At 53.3% G+C, this 19,371-nt stretch overlaps 1 protein-coding gene across 4 annotated transcripts in view; it reads left to right on the top strand.

The window, feature by feature from the left end:
* Positions 1-12,668: 12,668 nt before the first annotated feature.
* The window catches only part of POLQ (DNA polymerase theta), a 38,518-nt gene continuing 31,815 nt past the window's right edge, over positions 12,669-19,371 (top strand). For 3 of the 4 annotated variants that reach the window (XM_073576990.1, XM_073576988.1, XM_073576991.1), the window contains exons 1-4: positions 12,669-12,800; positions 13,083-13,798; positions 14,777-14,962; positions 18,614-18,744. In XM_073576990.1, coding sequence (XP_073433091.1) covers positions 13,195-13,798; positions 14,777-14,962; positions 18,614-18,744 — 921 coding nt within the window. In that variant the 5' untranslated portion in view covers positions 12,669-12,800; positions 13,083-13,194. The remainder of the gene's footprint in view (positions 12,801-13,082; positions 13,799-14,776; positions 14,963-18,613; positions 18,745-19,371) is intronic. The other variant, XM_073576989.1, reaches the window with a different exon arrangement.

Raw genomic sequence — 19,371 nt, 5'->3', positions numbered from 1 at the left:
GGGGGAGTTGGAGGGAGCCCGGGTCATCAGTAAAAACAGGCTCCCTGCCTCAAAGAGAGCGGAGGTCACCGCCACGGTCAAGCGGCTGAAAGGGGAGATTCGGGCCCTGGAGGACCGGCGAAGTACCATCATGGCCGGCAGCAGCCCCTTCCAGGAGAAGCTGCAGAGGACCGGTTCAGGGCCATGGCCGGTGGGTCTCCTGGGGGGTCAGGAGTCCCCATCCAGGTGTAGGAAAGCGAGGAGGAGGAAGAGCAAGATGGCGCCCACACCACATCCGGGCCACCTCCACCTGAAGACCTGGCGGACACCAGCGTGAGTCAGGTAACATGCAGCGGGATAACCCCCGAGCAGGTGGCCCTCCCGCTGGACTCCAGTAACGCGGAGGAAAGCGGGAGCGAGGGGGAGGATGGAGGGAGCGGGAGTAGTTCTGAGGGGGGCTGCCTCATCCTTAAACAAGTACGGCAGACTGAATCCCCAGCACGGTTTGGCACGCTGCTGTTTGGGTATGAGGTCTGCCCGGAGGATGGGGCAACCGGGAGGAGGAGAAACAGGAGGCGCAGGCGTAAGGCCTCTGAAGGCGTGGAGGAACAACTGGTTTTTGCTCCTCTTCCCGGGGCCCCTCTGTCCCGCTGTGTGGAACCCGCTACCCACCCCGGCTTGGGCCCTGAGCGGGGAGAGAGATGACTGTTGTGACCTGACTGTCGCATCTGGTGACAGTTCAGACCAGGGCAGCGACATGGAGGTCGGTGCTGGTTGTGGTGGTGGTGTCCAGGCTCAGCCCTCGGTGGCAGGGGGGGCTGGCCTGGCACCAGGTAAAGTTAGTACAGCCAGGGCCGCACCTCCGGCGGCGAGTGCTGGGGCTTCTGGACCCCCCACGTACGGATCCGCTAAGTCTGGATCGCTAGTGGGGGTCCAGAAGCCTAGGAAGGGCGAACAGAACATCAAGCAGCAGCTGAGGCGGTGCAAAGTGCTGGTCGCTCCCATGTGGCCTGTGGTGAGAGCGGGGTCTCCGGCACGTCGGCCCAAAAAGGGAGGGGGGGGGGACGACGAGGGGGAGTGGCTGGCCTTGCCCGTCTCAAGTGGTGGGCATAGGGTGGCGGCGGTGGTCCGTGAGGGGGGCGTGGCCTCACCGAGTGTTGCCCGGCCAGCGTCGCCCGGGGGGGGCGTGGCCTCGCAAGGGGTCGCTGCTCTGCCCGTGGTGGCTGTGACTGGTAAGGGGGGGCGTGGCCTCAGCGGGCGCGGCTCCGCCCGCTGTTCTCGCGTCACCCGGGGGGGCCGTGGCCTCGCAGGGGGCCGCGGCGGGCCCGCTGCCCTCTGTCCCACCCACCCTTCCAAGTAATGCTGTGCTGCCCCCAAAAGCTGGCGGGGAGTTGTCGGGGTCCCCGGCCCACCTACTTTATCTGAGGGTGCGGGGACTCTGGCGCTCCCTGGCAAGCCGGCGGCGGGGGTGAAGAAAAGTGCAGAGCAGGGAGCGGTGCCAGTGGCCGTCCCTGCCCAGAGTAATGAAAACTCGGCAAAAGAAAAAAAAAAAATGGAGCTGAAACCAGGAGCTGCTGTTGCTCCTAGGCCCAGCCAGGGCAGCGTGCATGATGTCATCTGCACTGAGGCATTTAAAGGGGCAGCGGCGCTCCTGGACAGGAGCTGGAGTAGCTCCCAGCAAGAGAGCTCAGGGCCCCCAGCAGGCAAAGAGAGGAACTGCACAGGTTCAGGAAATGTAAATAATGTAAATATTGTTGCTATGTACACCAATTGTGCGAGTGAGAACGAAAGCGGAGTGGACATATTTGAGGATATGTTGGCTGAAGTGAATGGTGATATGAGTGACATGGATGAGGGAGTGAGTGCTAGTGTGAATGTGGGTGACTGTGCTGGGGTGAATGCAAATAATAAAAGAGTGAATGGGAGAGTGAATGGGAGGACGAATGAGGGTGCTGGCACAAGTGGTGGTAGTGGTGGGAGGGCTGGCCCATCTGCCACTCCGGCCGCGAGACCTCAACGCAATTATGCGGGGGCCGCGACTGGGGGTCGGGGTGGTCTCCTCGCCTCCGGGCTCCAGGGATGGCGCTTTGCACCACCGTTTCCTGGAGGCCCTCAAAAGGGGAGATAGATCAATAGTGGTAGAGGGGAGGACAGTGGACTTGTCTTTCTGGATAGAGAGACATGGCCTTGCCGCCTTCCAAAATCAAAGGGAGGGAGGGACTGTTTGGTCTCTCCCCACAGCCGGGCAGGGGCCGCCAAGAAGGAATGTGGTCCGTCTTAGGTGGGGGGGCAGTGAAGCTTGTCCACCTAGGAGCAAGGTGGTGGAGCTCCTCCTTAAGATGGGCTTCGGGGCGAATGACATCTTTGCCCTGATACATCCTTCGGCGTCCCGCTTCTTCGACGTCATCTTCGTGCGGCCCGAGGGGCTTGAGCTCTTCTGGTCGAATTACGAGCTGGTGCGAGAAGAGCCCGGATGGCGAGACTTCGTGGCTCAAGCGGTGTCTCGCCAAAATTCCGTCAAGCGAGTGACCGTGGTTACATGTAACGAGTCACTCGCAGGCGTGGACATCATGACGTGGCTTTCCCGTTACGGGGAGGTCACCGAGGTTCCAAAAAAGAACAGGGACGAATTCGGCATCTGGTCGGGGGGCTGGACTTTCATGGTTAAATTGAAGGTTTCCGGCGGCACGGTCACCCACATCCCTTCCTCGGCGTTCCTGGGAAGGGACAGGATCCTGGTCTTCTACCAGGGGCAACCGAAGGTCTGCCACAGGTGCGGCGACCCCACCCACTTCAGCGCCAACTGCAAGGTGCAGAAATGTGCCTTGTGTGGTGGGGTGGGTCATCTGGCCGCCTTGTGTAAGGATATTCGGTGCCACCTGTGTGGTGACCTAGGTCACCCTCTCAGCCGCTGCCCTCGCTCTTTCTCTAATGCCGCCGCAGGCCCGGTGGGGGGAGACCGTGGGGGGGCAGCCCCCGGTGGCGCTTCTGCTGTGACAGGTGGTGGCGGAGGAGGAAGGGCTGAGGGGCCAGTGAGGAAGGGCAATGCTGCAAGGGGCCCTGCGTACCAACGGAGGCAGGAAAAGAGCCAGGGTGGTAGGGGACAGGTGGAGCCTCGGGCAACCGGGGTGATGCCTGCTCCTCCCTCCAGGCCCGTGGCCAAAGCCTCTGAGGCCCTGGGGGAGAGAGTGGTGAGTGAGGAGATCAGGAGGATGGAGAGAGGAGAAAGCCGCTGACTCAGACGACTCCTCTCGTTATGAAAGTGTCGACGAGGATGTCAGAGAGCAGCCTACAGCATCAGGTGGCAAAACCAGGCGTGCCAAGCGCAAAACGGGGGGGGGGGGAAGAAGGCTGACAAGCCTTCAAAGTCTCCCCCGCCCCCGACCACCAGGGTGCACACGGAAGAGCCCGCTGACCCCCCTCTGATCAGACTCTCCAACCGGTTCAGCGCCCTCGGAGGTTCAGATGATGAGCCGCCAGACGAGGGTGCTGGGCCGGTGGCAACACTGGAGGGTCCTTCAGGGGATGGCAGAGTCCGTCCCTCAGGGGGCACTGTTCCTCCTGAGGGGGGGGGACAGACCTGGAACCCGGGGGCGAGGATACCGGGGGTGGGTGGGATGGACACGTCAGGAGCTTCCCTGAAAAGGAAGGTGTCTGACCCCTCCCCAGGTGGAGGTGATTGCGGGGCAGGGAAGAAACTGGCCATCCAACTCGATCACCCATGATGGATGAACTCGCCCCGTTGATGCTGGCGTCCATTAATGTCGCCAGCATTAAGTCAGATGCGGCTCGCTTCACGGCCTTTGATTTTTTCTCCCGGATTGAGGCAGAAATTTTATTCTTGCAAGAGACCAGACTAACAGACATGGGGGCCATCTATAAAGCACGGAGGGAGTGGAGGTGCGGGCCCTCATACTGGTCTCTTGCGGCTGAGCCGTATAGCGGGGTGGCAGTCCTTTTTAAGACTGCAGCTGTTGAATGCCGACGGGTTACTGAGTTGGAAATGGGGAGGTGCCTGATCCTAGATGTCTTCATGAGGGGACAAGAGCTGCGGCTCATCAACATCTACGGCCCGCAGTCCAAGTGGGACCGCAAATGTCTCTTCCTGAGGATCAAGCCCTTTCTTTTTACGAGCCGGCAGGTGGTCTTCGGTGGGGACTTCAACACCATTACGAGGTCCCGTGACCGGGGGGGTCCCGGAGATCGCCTGGCTTATGATAGCGTCGCGTTGAATAGCATAGCCAGTGAAGCTCGCCTGGTGGATGTTCACATCCGGCACACCCCAGGTCACGGGGGTTTCACCTACCATAGGGGTAGCAGTAGGTCTAGAATAGACAGGTTTTTTTTGAAGGAGGACGCCATCTTTTCTGCTGTGTCCGCAGTTGAGGTGGAGTTCTCCGATCACTGTCTAATTTTCTTTTCTCTGAATGTTGCAGAGACTCATCGGATGGGAAGAGGGCTGTGGAAGCTCAATTCGTCCCTGCTGGAAGAAGCGGAGGTGAGACAATCCTTCGAGGATTTTCTTCAGAGCCAGGTACCGCTGTTGGATCTCTGTAGTAGTAAGTCAGAGTGGTGGGAGATCTTCAAAAAGCGGGCGGCGGGGTTCTTCCGTCAGCTCTCGAGCCTCAGAAGTCTGAACAGGCACCGCTTGTATCAGGCTCTGGGGAGGAAACTCGAGCAGCTTGTCTCGACTGGAGGTGACCGTGAGGAAATCTCCAGAGTGAAATCTTTGCTCAAGAGGTGTCAGTATGATAGACACACATCTTTAGTTTTTGAGAGGGACTTCGGGAAGTACCGCTCGCCCGACCCTTACAGAAACTGTAAGATGTCAGTGAATTGTAAGATGGTGACAGGACTGATCGACAGTACGGGGTCCCTGAACAGATCCAAATCAGGGATCCTGGAGGTGGTCAGATCCTTCTACTCACACCTCTTGGAAAAGAAGGATCTGGATCGGGACAGGATGTCGGCTTTCCTGGCTGAAACCGTCCCTGAGCTAGGGGGTGATCCCTCTCTTGGTGTTTTGGCAGAAGAAATCAGGGAAGAGGAAGTGAGACTGGCCATTGATGGGCTTCGGCCCAAGAAATCGCCAGGTCCGGATGACTTAACATCAGAGTTCTATAAGACTTTTAGGGACTCCTTGGTCCCTCTCGACAGGGGTATTAAATGAGTGTCTCTCCTCGGGCACTCTTCCCGACTCAATGAGGAAGTCAGCCCTCATTCTGTCAAAGGGTAAGGATCCATCCCGTATCGAGAATTGGCGTCCCATAGCGCTTCTTGGTACGGACCGGAAGGTTCTGGCCAAGGTGCTGTTTAATCGGCTGGTGAAGTTTGCACCCCGGCTCCTTTCAGGGGCCCAGCATTGCTCTGTTCCAGGCCGCAGTACTTTTAGTGCTGTGCTCGGTGTCCGAGAGGCAGTGGAGCAGGGTAGGGCAGGTCACTGGGGGGGTACTTGCTGTCATTAGATCAAGCGAAAGCCTTTGACCGGGTCAACCACGAGTACCTCTGGTCTGTCCTTTTGAGGTATGGTCTGCCTGGGAGGTTTGTAAAATGGTTAGAGATCTTGTACCAAGGGGCTGAGACTTTTCCGCTGGTGAACGGTTGGTCAGGTCGCCCTTTTGAGGTGGGTTCTGGGGTCCGTCAGGGCTCTCCGCTGAGCCCGCTTTTATACGTGTTTGCGATCGATCCCTTCCTAAGGAGGGTAGATCGTGGACCGTTGGCGGGAGTCGGGATGGACCAGGCGGGCTCTGGGTCCTCTCTGAGGGTGGTGGCGTATGCTGATGATGTTTCCCTTTTCGTGTCCTCGAGAGGGGAGGCGGATTGGTCATGTCGGAGGTAGTGCGCTACTCGGAGGCATCCGGGTCCATGATCAACCGGGATAAGTGTGAAAGTCTCTGGCTGGGAGGGGGAGATCCCAGGTTTGATCTCCCGGACACCCTTCCAGGGCCCCAGGCCACCGCCAAAATTCTAGGCATCGAATTTGGCCCCGGGGATTACCCCCAGCAAAATTGGGAGGGCAGACTAAAGATCGCCACCCAAAAGGTGGACCAATGGAAGGGTTGGTCTTTAACCCTGAGGGAAAGGGTTGCCCTGGCTAAAGGCTTTCTGCTACCTTTATTAATATACCTGGGCAGTGTGTGCATCTTGCCGGAACCTCTCTGGACACGGGTCTATAGCCTGTTCTTCCAATTGTTATGGGGGAATAGGCTTAACCTAATCAAGAGGGAGGTTACATACCGTACGAGGAGACTAGGCGGGTTGGGTATGGTCAACCCGGTGGTGTTTCTAGTAAACACCTTTCTTAAGACTAACATCTCCAACCTCTGGCTAGAGAGGGCTCCTCCGTGGGTAGTCTCCTGCAAGGGTTGGCTTTGGCCTTTCTTCCAGGAATGGGAGACAGGAGGGCAGGTGAAGGACCTACGCACACCTCATGGGCATCTCCCGGCTTACGCTACCCCGGTTCTGAAGGTGATCCGCCGGTGGGGTCTGGGAATGTGGGAAATCAGGACCATGTCGAGGCAATGCCTTGACAGGAGGGTCCTGTTGACCCATTTCCAGAAGCCCCTGGCCCTTAAGGATTGCCCAGGCCGGGATCTGGAGGTCGGGCTGGGGCTTTTAAATTCTAAGCGGATCCCCATGAAGTTTTGGGACTTGACCTGGCGTTGCTTCCACGGGAGGCTGCATGTAAAGGATAACTTGAAGTGCAGGAACTCCGATGACCGGGGTTGCCCTCGTGAGGAGTGTGGCGACGTGCTGGAAAGCATGGAGCACTTCCTGCTTCATTGTCCCTTTAATGCAGAGGTTTACAACAGGGTGGTGCCGCGGCTGGCGTCCCTCTCCTACGCTGAGTGGGCCTATGGAGCGTTCAGATCCCTGGGTGGTCGGGACCCGTGCACTTTATTCCTAGTCAGTGTAGTGGTTAGGTTCTACACTTGGAATGCACGGTGCCTAGTTTCGACGCGGAAAAAACCCTCCCAAGGGATGAGGTGGTAGGAAACATCTTGGGTGACCTGGTGAAGGTCCGTTCTTTGGAGTTCGAAAGGTTGGGTGTGAGGAAGGCCTCTTGGCTTTGGAGAGGCCTCTCCTTTTAAAAACGCACTCAAGGGAGAGCTAGCTCTGTGTGAATGAAGGTAGGGATAGCATAAGTTTCACTGGGTGTGTTAGGGACAGAAGTAGGGGCAGATAGGGACAGGGAGGGACAGGCACTGAGGGACAGATAGAGAGTTAGTTATGATAAGTTAGGTAGAGTAGGGACAGGAAGGGACAGATAGGGACAGTTTCTTTAGGGACAGAAGCAGGGACAGTGTTAGTTGTTAAGGGACAGGGTGAATGAGTTAGTGAGGGACGGGGCCTCGAGAACTCCTTTTCCTGGTGGTGGGCTAAAGCATGCCACTCTAGTCTTTTGTTTTGGAAACATAGAGCATTAGTGGATATTGGGCTTGCAGGCACTGAACTTGGGCCTGTAAGAAACGTTTTGAAGGGTATGGTGTATTTAGTAATTAATTATATTTAATTGGTGTTATATTGTATTATGTATTGTATTGTATGTTATTATGTGTTGTGTACGTGTTATTTTCTTTTAGTTAGAGGGCATGGGAGGGTATAGTGAGGTTGGGAGGGGGGTGAATGGGGGAGGTGAGAATGGAAAAATCAAAGGACCCCAAGTCAAGGGAAGTGGCAAGTGGAGATATACCATGGACCATGGAGGAAAAAGGCATGCTGGAGCACATCGGAGGCAAATGGTGGAGGGTTTTTTTTTCTTGAGGGGCATAAAACTTTCGTGCTCCTCAAGTAGATGTGATAAGGCCACGAACTGTTATGGACCTTGTGGAGTGATAGGCCATGGACGCATATGGACCTGTGGTGAGGAAAAAAGGTGGGGGGGGGAAAAAAAAAAAAAAAAAAAAAAAAAAAAAAAAAAAAGAGGATAGGGGTGGTAAGCTCGGTGGCGGTTCTTTTTGCCAAGTTAATGGCTAAAGCTAGTTTTGAGGCAGTATGGGCCGGAAGTATTTCTTTAGTTATTTGTATATAGGTATGGGTGGGAAGCGTGAATGGGGTGTGAAAGGGTATGCATGAGGATGAATGGATTATATCTGGGATTTTTTTTTTTTTTTTTTTTTTAAATTGTATAGTGTTGTTGGAGAGTTCCTGCTGGGGGCCTTCCAAGCTGGAAAGCTTGAGGACCACAAAGGACATTGCAAGTTTTGCACAGGCGTTGTATGTTTCTGTATGGTTTTGTCTTGTTTTTTAGTTCTGGAATGTTGTTTTTGTCTGTCTTATGTATTATGTATTGTGTTTTTGATATTTTTATAATAAAAGAGATACAGGATGTAACTCAGGATCAGTAATGTAATGTATGTACACAGTGACTGCACCAGCAGAATAGTGAGTGCAGCTCTGGAGGATAATACAGGATGTAACTCAGGATCAGTAATGTAATGTATGTACACAGTGACTGCAGCAGCAGAATAGTGAGTGCAGCTCTGGAGTATAATACAGGAGGTATCTCGGGATCAGTAATGTAACGTATGTACACAGTGACTGCACCAGCAGAATAGTGAGTGCAGCTCTGGAGTATAATACAGGAGGTAACTCAGGATCAGTAATGTAATGTATGTACACAGTGACTGCACCAGCAGAATAGTGAGTGCAGCTCTGGAGTATAATACAGGAGGTAACTCAGGATCAGTAATGTAATGTATGTACACAGTGACTGCACCAGCAGAATAGTGAGTGCAGCTCTGGAGTATAATACAGGAGGTAACTCAGGATCAGTAATGTAATGTACACAGTGACTGCACCAGCAGAATAGTGAGTGCAGCTCTGGGGTATAATACAGGAGGTAACTCAGGATCAGTAATGTAATGTATGTACACAGTGACTGCACCAGCAGAATAGTGAGTGCAGCTCTGGAGGATAATACAGGATGTAACTCAGGATCAGTAATGTAATGTATGTACACAGTGACTGCACCAGCAGAATAGTGAGTGCAGCTCTGGAGGATAATACAGGATGTAACTCAGGATCAGTAATGTAGTGTATGTACACAGTGACTGCACCAGCAGAATAGTGAGTGCAGCTCTGGGGTATAATACAGGATGTAACTCAGGATCAGTAATGTAATATACGTACACAGTGACTGCACCAGCAGAATAGTGAGTGCAGCTCTGGAGTATAATACAGGAGGTAACTCAGGATCAGTAATGTAATATACGTACACAGTGACTGCACCAGCAGAATAGTGAGTGCAGCTCTGGGGTATAATACAGGCTGTAACATAGGATCAGTAATGTAATATACGTACACAGTGACTGCACCAGCAGAATAGTGAGTGCAGCTCTGGGGTATAATACAGGAGGTAACTCAGGATCAGTAATGTAATGTATGTACACAGTGACTGCACCAGCAGAATAGTGAGTGCAGCTCTGGAGTATAATACAGGAGGTAACTCAGGATCAGTAATGTAATGTATGTACACAGTGACTGCACCAGCAGAATAGTGAGTGCAGCTCTGGAGTATAATACAGGAGGTAACTCAGGATCAGTAATGTAATATATGTACACAGTGACTGCACCAGCAGAATAGTGAGTGCAGCTCTGGAGTATAATACAGGAGGTATCTCGGGATCAGTAATGTAATGTATGTACACAGTGACTGCACCAGCAGAATAGTGAGTGCAGCTCTGGGGTATAATACAGGTTGTAACTCAGGATCAGTAATGTAATGTATGTACACAGTGACTGCACCAGCAGAATAGTGAGTGCAGCTCTGGAGTATAATACAGGAGGTATCTCGGGATCAGTAATGTAATGTATGTACACAGTGACTGCACCAGCAGAATAGTGAGTGCAGCTCTGGGGTATAATACAGGTTGTAACTCAGGATCAGTAATGTAATGTATGTACACAGTGACTGCACCAGCAGAATAGTGAGTGCAGCTCTGGAGTATAATACAGGAGGTATCTCGGGATCAGTAATGTAATGTATGTACACAGTGACTGCACCAGCAGAATAGTGAGTGCAGCTCTGGAGTATAATACAGGAGGTATCTCGGGATCAGTAATGTAATGTATGTACACAGTGACTGCACCAGCAGAATAGTGAGTGCAGCTCTGGAGTATAATACAGGAGGTATCTCGGGATCAGTAATGTAATGTATGTCCACAGTGACTGCACCAGCAGAATAGTGAGTGCAGCTCTGGAGTATAATACAGGAGGTATCTCGGGATCAGTAATGTAATGTATGTACACAGTGACTGCACCAGCAGAATAGTGAGTGCAGCTCTGGAGTATAATACAGGAGGTATCTCGGGATCAGTAATGTAATGTATGTACACAGTGACTGCACCAGCAGAATAGTGAGTGCAGCTCTGGAGTATAATACAGGAGGTATCTCGGGATCAGTAATGTAATGTATGTACACAGTGACTGCACCAGCAGAATAGTGAGTGCAGCTCTGGAGTATAATACAGGATGTAACTCAGGATCAGTAATGTAATGTATGTACACAGTGACTGCACCAGCAGAATAGTGAGTGCAGCTCTGGAGTATAATACAGGAGGTATCTCGGGATCAGTAATGTAATGTATGTACACAGTGACTGCACCAGCAGAATAGTGAGTGCAGCTCTGGAGTATAATACAGGAGGTATCTCGGGATCAGTAATGTAATGTATGTACACAGTGACTGCACCAGCAGAATAGTGAGTGCAGCTCTGGAGTATAATACAGGAGGTATCTCGGGATCAGTAATGTAATGTATGTACACAGTGACTGCACCAGCAGAATAGTGAGTGCAGCTCTGGAGTATAATACAGGATGTAACTCAGGATCAGTAATGTAATGTATGTACACAGTGACTGCACCAGCAGAATAGTGAGTGCAGCTCTGGAGTATAATACAGGAGGTATCTCGGGATCAGTAATGTAATGTATGTACACAGTGACTGCACCAGCAGAATAGTGAGTGCAGCTCTGGAGTATAATACAGGATGTAACTCAGAATCAGTAATGTAATGTATGTACACAGTGACTGCACCAGCAGAATAGTGAGTGCAGCTCTGGAGTATAATACAGGATGTAACTCAGGATCAGTAATGTAATGTATGCACACAGTGACTGCACCAGCAGAATAGTGAGTGCAGCTCTGGAGTATAATACAGGAGGTATCTCAGGATCAGTAATGTAATGTATGTACACAGTGACTGCACCAGCAGAATAGTGAGTGCAGCTCTGGAGTATAATACAGGAGGTATCTCAGGATCAGTAATGTATGTACACAGTGACTGCACCAGCAGAATAGTGAGTGCAGCTCTGGAGTATAATACAGGAGGTATCTCGGGATCAGTAATGTAATGTATGTACACAGTGACTGCACCAGCAGAATAGTGAGTGCAGCTCTGGAGTATAATACAGGAGGTATCTCAGGATCAGTAATGTAATGTATGTACACAGTGACTGCACCAGCAGAATAGTGAGTGCAGCTCTGGAGTATAATACAGGATGTAACTCAGGATCAGTAATGTAATGTATGTACACAGTGACTGCACCAGCAGAATAGTGAGTGCAGCTCTGGAGTATAATACAGGATGTAACTCAGGATCAGTAATGTAATGTATGCACACAGTGACTGCACCAGCAGAATAGTGAGTGCAGCTCTGGAGTATAATACAGGAGGTATCTCAGGATCAGTAATGTATGTACACAGTGACTGCACCAGCAGAATAGTGAGTGCAGCTCTGGAGTATAATACAGGATGTAACTCAGGATCAGTAATGTAATGTATGCACACAGTGACTGCACCAGCAGAATAGTGAGTGCAGCTCTGGAGTATAATACAGGATGTAACTCAGGATCAGTAATGTAATGTATGTACACAGTGACTGCACCAGCAGAATAGTGAGTGCAACTCTGGGGTATAATACAGGAGGTATCTCGGGATCAGTAATGTAATGTATGTACACAGTGACTGCACCAGCAGAATAGTGAGTGCAGCTCTGGAGTATAATACAGGAGGTATCTCGGGATCAGTAATGTAATGTATGTACACAGTGACTGCACCAGCAGAATAGTGAGTGCAGCTCTGGAGTATAATACAGGAGGTATCTCGGGATCAGTAATGTAATGTATGTACACAGTGACTGCACCAGCAGAATAGTGAGTGCAGCTCTGGAGTATAATACAGGATGTAACTCAGGATCAGTAATGTAATGTATGTACACAGTGACTGCACCAGCAGAATAGTGAGTGCAGCTCTGGAGTATAATACAGGAGGTATCTCGGGATCAGTAATGTAATGTATGTACACAGTGACTGCACCAGCAGAATAGTGAGTGCAGCTCTGGAGTATATAATACAGGAGGTATCTCGGGATCAGTAATGTATGTGCACAGTTGCCGGACAGTAGAGGCAGTGTGTGCTGTGATGTGGCCGCGGTATATGAGGCTCCTCACGGTCCTGCCTCTCTCCTCACCTGTGCCCGGCACCGCCGTCTGCTCCCTTCCTCCCTGCTGCCTACTTATAACATAGGGACCAGCTGACGTCACAGCTCATTAACCCCCTGCGTGTTGACCTCGGGATTCCCCTCACACAGGTGGTTAGTAAACACGTCATTAACCCTTCAGCTGCTGCTGTGACCCCTCCCAGCTGCCCCAGGGTCCGCTAATCTAACTTGTCACGTGATCCAGCTGCCCACATCTGACATGGCGGCGTCGCGGTCAGGCGGTCGCTCTGGTGATGACGTCACTGATGGCGTAGGACGGTGACGCGCGCAGTTTAAACCTGACGGGCCGCTCTGTCGCGGAGTCTCCGGCTGTGGAGCAGGTAAAGACCATGTGAGGGGGGATGAAGTGCCGGGACAGACCATTGTGCAGGGCAGGGGTGATATCCAGTGATGGCAGTGGTTCTGTCCCCCTCTGTTCTGGTTGTCATGGTGACCGGTCTGTAAGCTGTGGGGGCTCATTATGAGGGGCTGCACAGAGTGTTGATCTGAGGCGCTCGACATGCTGGGAGTTGTAGTTTCCGGGGGCCACAGATGTCAGCGGTGATCTGTGTGATGACAAGATGGCGGCATGTCACCTTCTGACTCCTCTTTTCCCTCCGCAGCGCCAAGTGCCCCTTGTCCTGGTCATGAGGCCCCCTCAGAGGACCCCCGCGGGGGACACGTCTCCAGGAGCCGCCACCATACGCTGAGTGACCCGGACGAGCAGCCGTCGCCATGCAGAAGCCGCACAGACCCCCGGCCACCAAAGCCAGCCTGGCCGCCATCCTGTTCGGAGGATTAACGGCCAAGGAAAATGATCCCAAGATGGCTGCATCCAATACACAGGGGGTCCTGGGCCCCCACAACAGCCGCAAACGTGTGCGTCAGCGCTCCCTGTCCAGCCCGGGGTCCGAGGACCCCCCGAGCTCCTCCACATGTAAGAAGCCCGCGCTCCGCACACACCGCAAGCCCCGAGCTCCGAGCAGCAGGACGTCTGCCAGACTGCGGGGCCCCGGGGCCGGCGGAGGAGCGGCTGACACCAGAGACTACACCCTGTCCAGTCCGGGGTCCGAGGACCCCCCGAGCCCCTCCAGGTCCAGGAAGGTCACACTCCGCACACACCGCAAGCCCCGAGCTCCAAACAACAGGACGTCCCCTGGGGCCAGCGGAGAAGCGGCTGTCACCAGAGACTACATCCTGTTCAGCCCGGGGCAGCAGGCGTCCATCCTGCAGAAGGGGAGCAGGCGGGAGAGCGCAGGCGCCATCCTCTCCGCCTCAGTGCTGGTGCCACCATCTGGGCTGGAACGCTCCCTGCTGGACGGAAGCCTCAGCAGCAGCGGTGAGTGTGTAGCTTTACCGCCAGGACAGCATTGATGTGTCGGAGATCGCCGGGAGGCGTGTAAGGTCAAGGGCCAGATGGGTCGGAGATCATCGGGGGCCAGGGTCGGGAGGCGCGTAGGGTTGGGGGCCACAGTCGGGGGGGCGCGTAGGGTTGGGGGCCACAGTTGGGAGGCGTGTAGGGCCGAGGGCCATAGTCGAGAGGCGCGTAGGGCCGGGGGCCCACACTGGGAAGCATGCAGGGTCGGGGGGCGCGTAGGGCCGAGGGCCACAGTGGGAAGCTTGTAGGGTCGGGGCACCGCTGGGTGGTGTGGAAATGCAGCCGTTGTGTTCAGACTTCTGACCGGTACACTGCAGCACTTTTCATGCAGAAATTGATCCCCGTTGCCCCATCCACCACATTTATGAAGCATTTGCGCCTCTTTTTCCGCCGCTCTGGATGTATAAATGTCACAATTTTGGGCACTGTCACTCCTGGCGTGGGAGACCCCGATGTGAGCCCTCCGCTCCAGATTTATGTCCTGAGAAATGTCGCTGATAACGGCTGGCGCCCCCACAGCGGATTAGAAGGAGCAGAACTTGAAGGGGTTTGGTCTGATGTCCCGACCAGCGGTCACATGACCCAGCAGCCAACCAGATGTCACATGACCCAGCGGTCAGGTGACTGTCAGTCATGACATTTTTTCCGCTCGGGGTCCACCTTGACTTCTTCCTTTTACTGCCATGACTTCCCCTCTGCAAAGCTTTAAAGTAGGACGGAAAACCCTTATGCAGGAATGATCATGTAGCCGAACTACAGCTGGGTTATATCTGGGTTACTGCTGGGTTACTGCTGGGTTATATCTGGGGTACTGCTGGGTTACGGCTGGGTTATATCTGGGGTTACAGTTGGGTTATAGTTGGATTACAGGGTGGAGGGTGGGTGAATGCACTGAACTTCTGACCGGGTGGTGACGTTTCCCTCCTCTGGTGTCTCCAGCAGGATGTGGCCTCCATGTGGCAGTGCCGGCCGAGCTGGCGGACAAGCTCCTACTGGAGAGCTGGGGTCTTCCCAGAGCCGTGCAGAAGGCGTACGCCGGCCTGGGAGTGGTGCAGATGTTCGAGTGGCAGGCGGAGTGTCTGATGCAGGGGCAGGTCCTGGAGGGGAAGAACCTGGTGTATTCTGGTGAGTATAGTCTGCCATGTCACCTCTCCCTCACTGATATATACAGCACTAGCTTAAGAGCCCGGAGCTGCCCGGGCTTAGTAACTAACTGTGGTTAGTTATAGAAAATTATAACTATCCTCCATCCCATAGTCCCGTGCCCATATACCCATCATACATATCCTCCATCCCATAGTCCCGTGCCCATATACCCATCATACATATTCTCCATCCCATAGTCCCGTGCCCATATACCCATCATACATATTCTCCATCCCATAGTCCCGTGCCCATATACCCATCATACATATTCTCCATCCCATAGTCCCGTGCCCATATACCCATCATACATATTCTCCATCCCATAGTCCAGTGCCCATATACCCATCATACATATCCGCCATCCCATAGTCCCGTGCCCATATACCCATCATACATATCCTCCATCCCATAGTCCCGTGCCCATATACCCATCATACATATCCTCCATCCCATAGTCCCATGCCCATATACCCATCATACATATCCTCCATCCCATAGTCCCGTGCCCATATACCCATCATACATATTCTCCATCCCATAGTCCCGTGCCCATATACCCATCATACATATTCTCCATCCCATAGTCCCGTGCCCATATACCCATCATACATATTCTCCATCCCATAGACCAGTGCCCATATACCCATCATACATATCCGCCATCCCATAGTCCCGTGCCCATATACCCATCATACATATCCGCCATCCCATAGTCCCGTGCCCATATACCCATCATACATATCCGCCATCCCATAGTCCCGTGCCCATATACCCATCATACATATCCGCCATCCCATAGTCCCGTGCCCATATACCCATCATACATATTCTCCATCCCATAGTCCCGTGCCCATATACCCATCATACATATTCTCCATCCCATAGTCCAGTGCCCATATACCCATCATACATATCCGCCATCCCATAGTCCAGTGCCCATATACCCATCATACATATCCGCCATCCCATAGTCCCGTGCCCATATACCCATCACACATCCTCCATCCCATAGTCCCGTGCCCATATACCCATCACACATCCTCCATCCCATAGTCCCGTGCCCATATACCCATCACACATCCTCCATCCCATAGTCCCGTGCTCATATACCCATCACACATCCTCCATCCCATAGTTTCGTGCCCATATACCCATCACACATCCTCCATCCCATAGTCCCGTGCCCATATACCCATCATACATATCCTCCATCCCATAGTCCCGTGCCCATATACTCATCACACATCCTCCATCCCATAGTCCCGTGCCCATATACCCATCCTCCATCCCATAGTCCCGTGCCCATATACTCATCACACATCCTCCATCCCATAGTCCCGTGCCCATATACCCATCCTCCATCCCATAGTCCCGTGCCCATATACCCATCACACATCCTCCATCCCATAGTCCCGTGCCCATATACCCATCACACATCCTCCATCCCATAGTCCCGTGCCCATATACCCATCACACATATCCTCCATCCCATAGTCCCGTGCCCATATACCCATCATACATATTCTCCATCCCATAGTCCCGTGCCCATATACCCATCATACATATCCTCCATCCCATAGTCCCGTGCCCATATACCCATCATACATATTCTCCATCCCATAGTCCCGTGCCCATATACCCATCATACATATCCTCCATCCCATAGTCCCGTGCCCATATACCCATCATACATATCCGCCATCCCATAGTCCCGTGCCCATATACCCATCACACATCCTCCATCCCATAGTCCCGTGCCCATATACCCATCACACATCCTCCATCCCATAGTCCCGTGCCCATATACCCATCACACATCCTCCATCCCATAGTCCCGTGCCCATATACCCATCATACATATCCTCCATCCCATAGTCCCGTGCCCATATACCCATCATACATATCCTCCATCCCATAGTCCCGTGCCCATATACCCATCCTCCATCCCATAGTCCCGTGCCCATATACTCATCACACATCCTCCATCCCATAGTCCCATGCTCATATACCCATCCTCCATCCCATAGTCCCGTGCCCATATACCCATCACACATCCTCCATCCCATAGTCCCATGCCCATATACCCATCACACATCCTCCATCCCATAGTCCCGTGCCCATATACCCATCACACATATCCTCCATGCCATAGTCCCATGCCCATATACCCATCACACATATCCTCCATCCCATAGTCCCGTGCCCATATACCCATCATACATATCCTCCATCCCATAGTCCCGTGCCCATATACCCATCATACATATCCTCCATCCCATAGTCCCGTGCCCATATACCCATCCTCCATCCCATAGTCCCGTGCCCATATACTCATCACACATCCTCCATCCCATAGTCCCATGCTCATATACCCATCCTCCATCCCATAGTCCCGTGCCCATATACCCATCACACATCCTCCATCCCATAGTCCCATGCCCATATACCCATCACACATCCTCCATCCCATAGTCCCGTGCCCATATACCCATCACACATATCCTCCATGCCATAGTCCCATGCCCATATACCCATCACACATATCCTCCATCCCATAGTCCCGTGCCCATATACCCATCATACATATTCTCCATCCCATAGTCCCGTGCCCATATACCCATCATACATATCCTCCATCCCATAGTCCCGTGCCCATATACCCATCATACATATTCTCCATCCCATAGTCCCGTGCCCATATACCCATCATACATATCCGCCATCCCATAGTCCCGTGCGCATATACCCATCATACATATCCGCCATCCCATAGTCCAGTGCCCATATACCCATCATACATATCCTCCATCCCATAGTCCAGTGCCCATATACCCATCACACATCCTCCATCCCATAGTCCAGTGCCCATATACCCATCACACATCCTCCATCCCATAGTCCCGTGCCCATATACCCATCATACATATCCGCCATCCCATAGTCCAGTGCCCATATACCCATCATACATATCCTCCATCCCATAGTCCAGTGCCCATATACCCATCACACATCCTCCATCCCATAGTCCCGTGCCCATATACCCATCATACATATCCGCCATCCCATAGTCCAGTGCCCATATACCCATCACACATCCTCTATTCCATAGTCAACCATTATGACATCATAATGAGGGGCGGGGCTTGATACGCACACACTGCTTCCCCAGTATGCAAATAGGGGCATTGTGACATCACTATGAGGGGCGGGGCTTGACGCGCACACACTTTTTCCCCCAGTATGTAGATAGGGGCAAAATTGTTTGGTGAATTGGAACGCGCGGGGTTAAAATTTCGCCTCACAACATAGCTTAGGACGCTCTCGGGGTCCAGACGTGTGACTGCGCCATATTTTGTGGCTGTAGCTGCGACGGTGCGGATGCCTATCCCGGACACACACACACACACACACACACACACACACACACACACACACACACACACACACACACACACACACACACACACACACACACACACACACACACACACACACACACACACACACACTTTGAGCTTTATATATTAGATATCCACAGTGATCTGAGCTGGCTGAGGTGCACAGAGGCCGGTACTCCAGATGAAGGGGTTGCATCCTGCAATGTCACATTGACCTGTTCTTTGCTCTCAGCTCCTACGAGTGCCGGGAAGACTCTGGTGGCCGAACTGCTCATCCTGAAGAGAGTCCTCGAGACGCGCAAGAAAGCCATATTCATCCTGCCCTTCGTATCCGTAGCCAAAGAGAAGACCTTGTACCTACAGGTAATGTCAAAGGAAACATGATCTACAGGTTATGAGCTGTGGCCCCTAGAAATCAGGAGGTGCTGGGCCCATAGAGGTCAGGGGGCGTCGGGCTATGCTGGGACCCTAGGGGTCAGGAGGTGCCAGACTATGCTGGGCCCCTAGAGGTCAGGAGGTGCCGGGCTATGCTGGGCCCCTAGAGGTCAGGAGGTGCCGGGCTATGCTGGGCCCCTAGAGGTCAGGAGGTGCCGGGCTATGCTGGGCCCCTAGAGGTCAGGAGGTGCCGGGCTATGCTGGGCCCCTAGAGGTCAGGAGGTGCCGGGCTATGCTGGGTCCCTAGAGGTCAGGAGGTGCCGGGCTGTGCTGGGCCCCTAGAGGTCAGGAGGTGCCGGGCTGTGCTGGGCCCCCAGGGGTCAGGAGGTGCCGGGCTGTGCTGGGCCCCCAGGGGTCAGGAGGTGCTGGGCCCCTAGAGGTCAGGAGGTGCTGGGCCCCTAGCGGTCAGGAGGTGCCGGGCTGTGCTGGGCCCCCGGAGGTCAGGAGGTGCCGGGCTGTGCTGGGCCCCCGGAGGTCAGGAGGTGCCGGGCTGTGCTGGGCCCCCGGAGGTCAGGAGGTGCCGGGCTGTGCTGGGCCCCCGGAGGTCAGGAGGTG

Source organism: Dendrobates tinctorius, unplaced genomic scaffold (genome assembly GCF_039654945.1).
Source record: "Dendrobates tinctorius isolate UK_male_01 unplaced genomic scaffold, ASM3965494v1 ptg000054l, whole genome shotgun sequence".
Classification (NCBI taxonomy): Eukaryota; Metazoa; Chordata; class Amphibia; order Anura; family Dendrobatidae; genus Dendrobates; species Dendrobates tinctorius.
The sequence above is the reverse complement of the archived record's forward strand: the minus strand, read 5'-3'. Positions and strand labels throughout refer to the sequence as shown.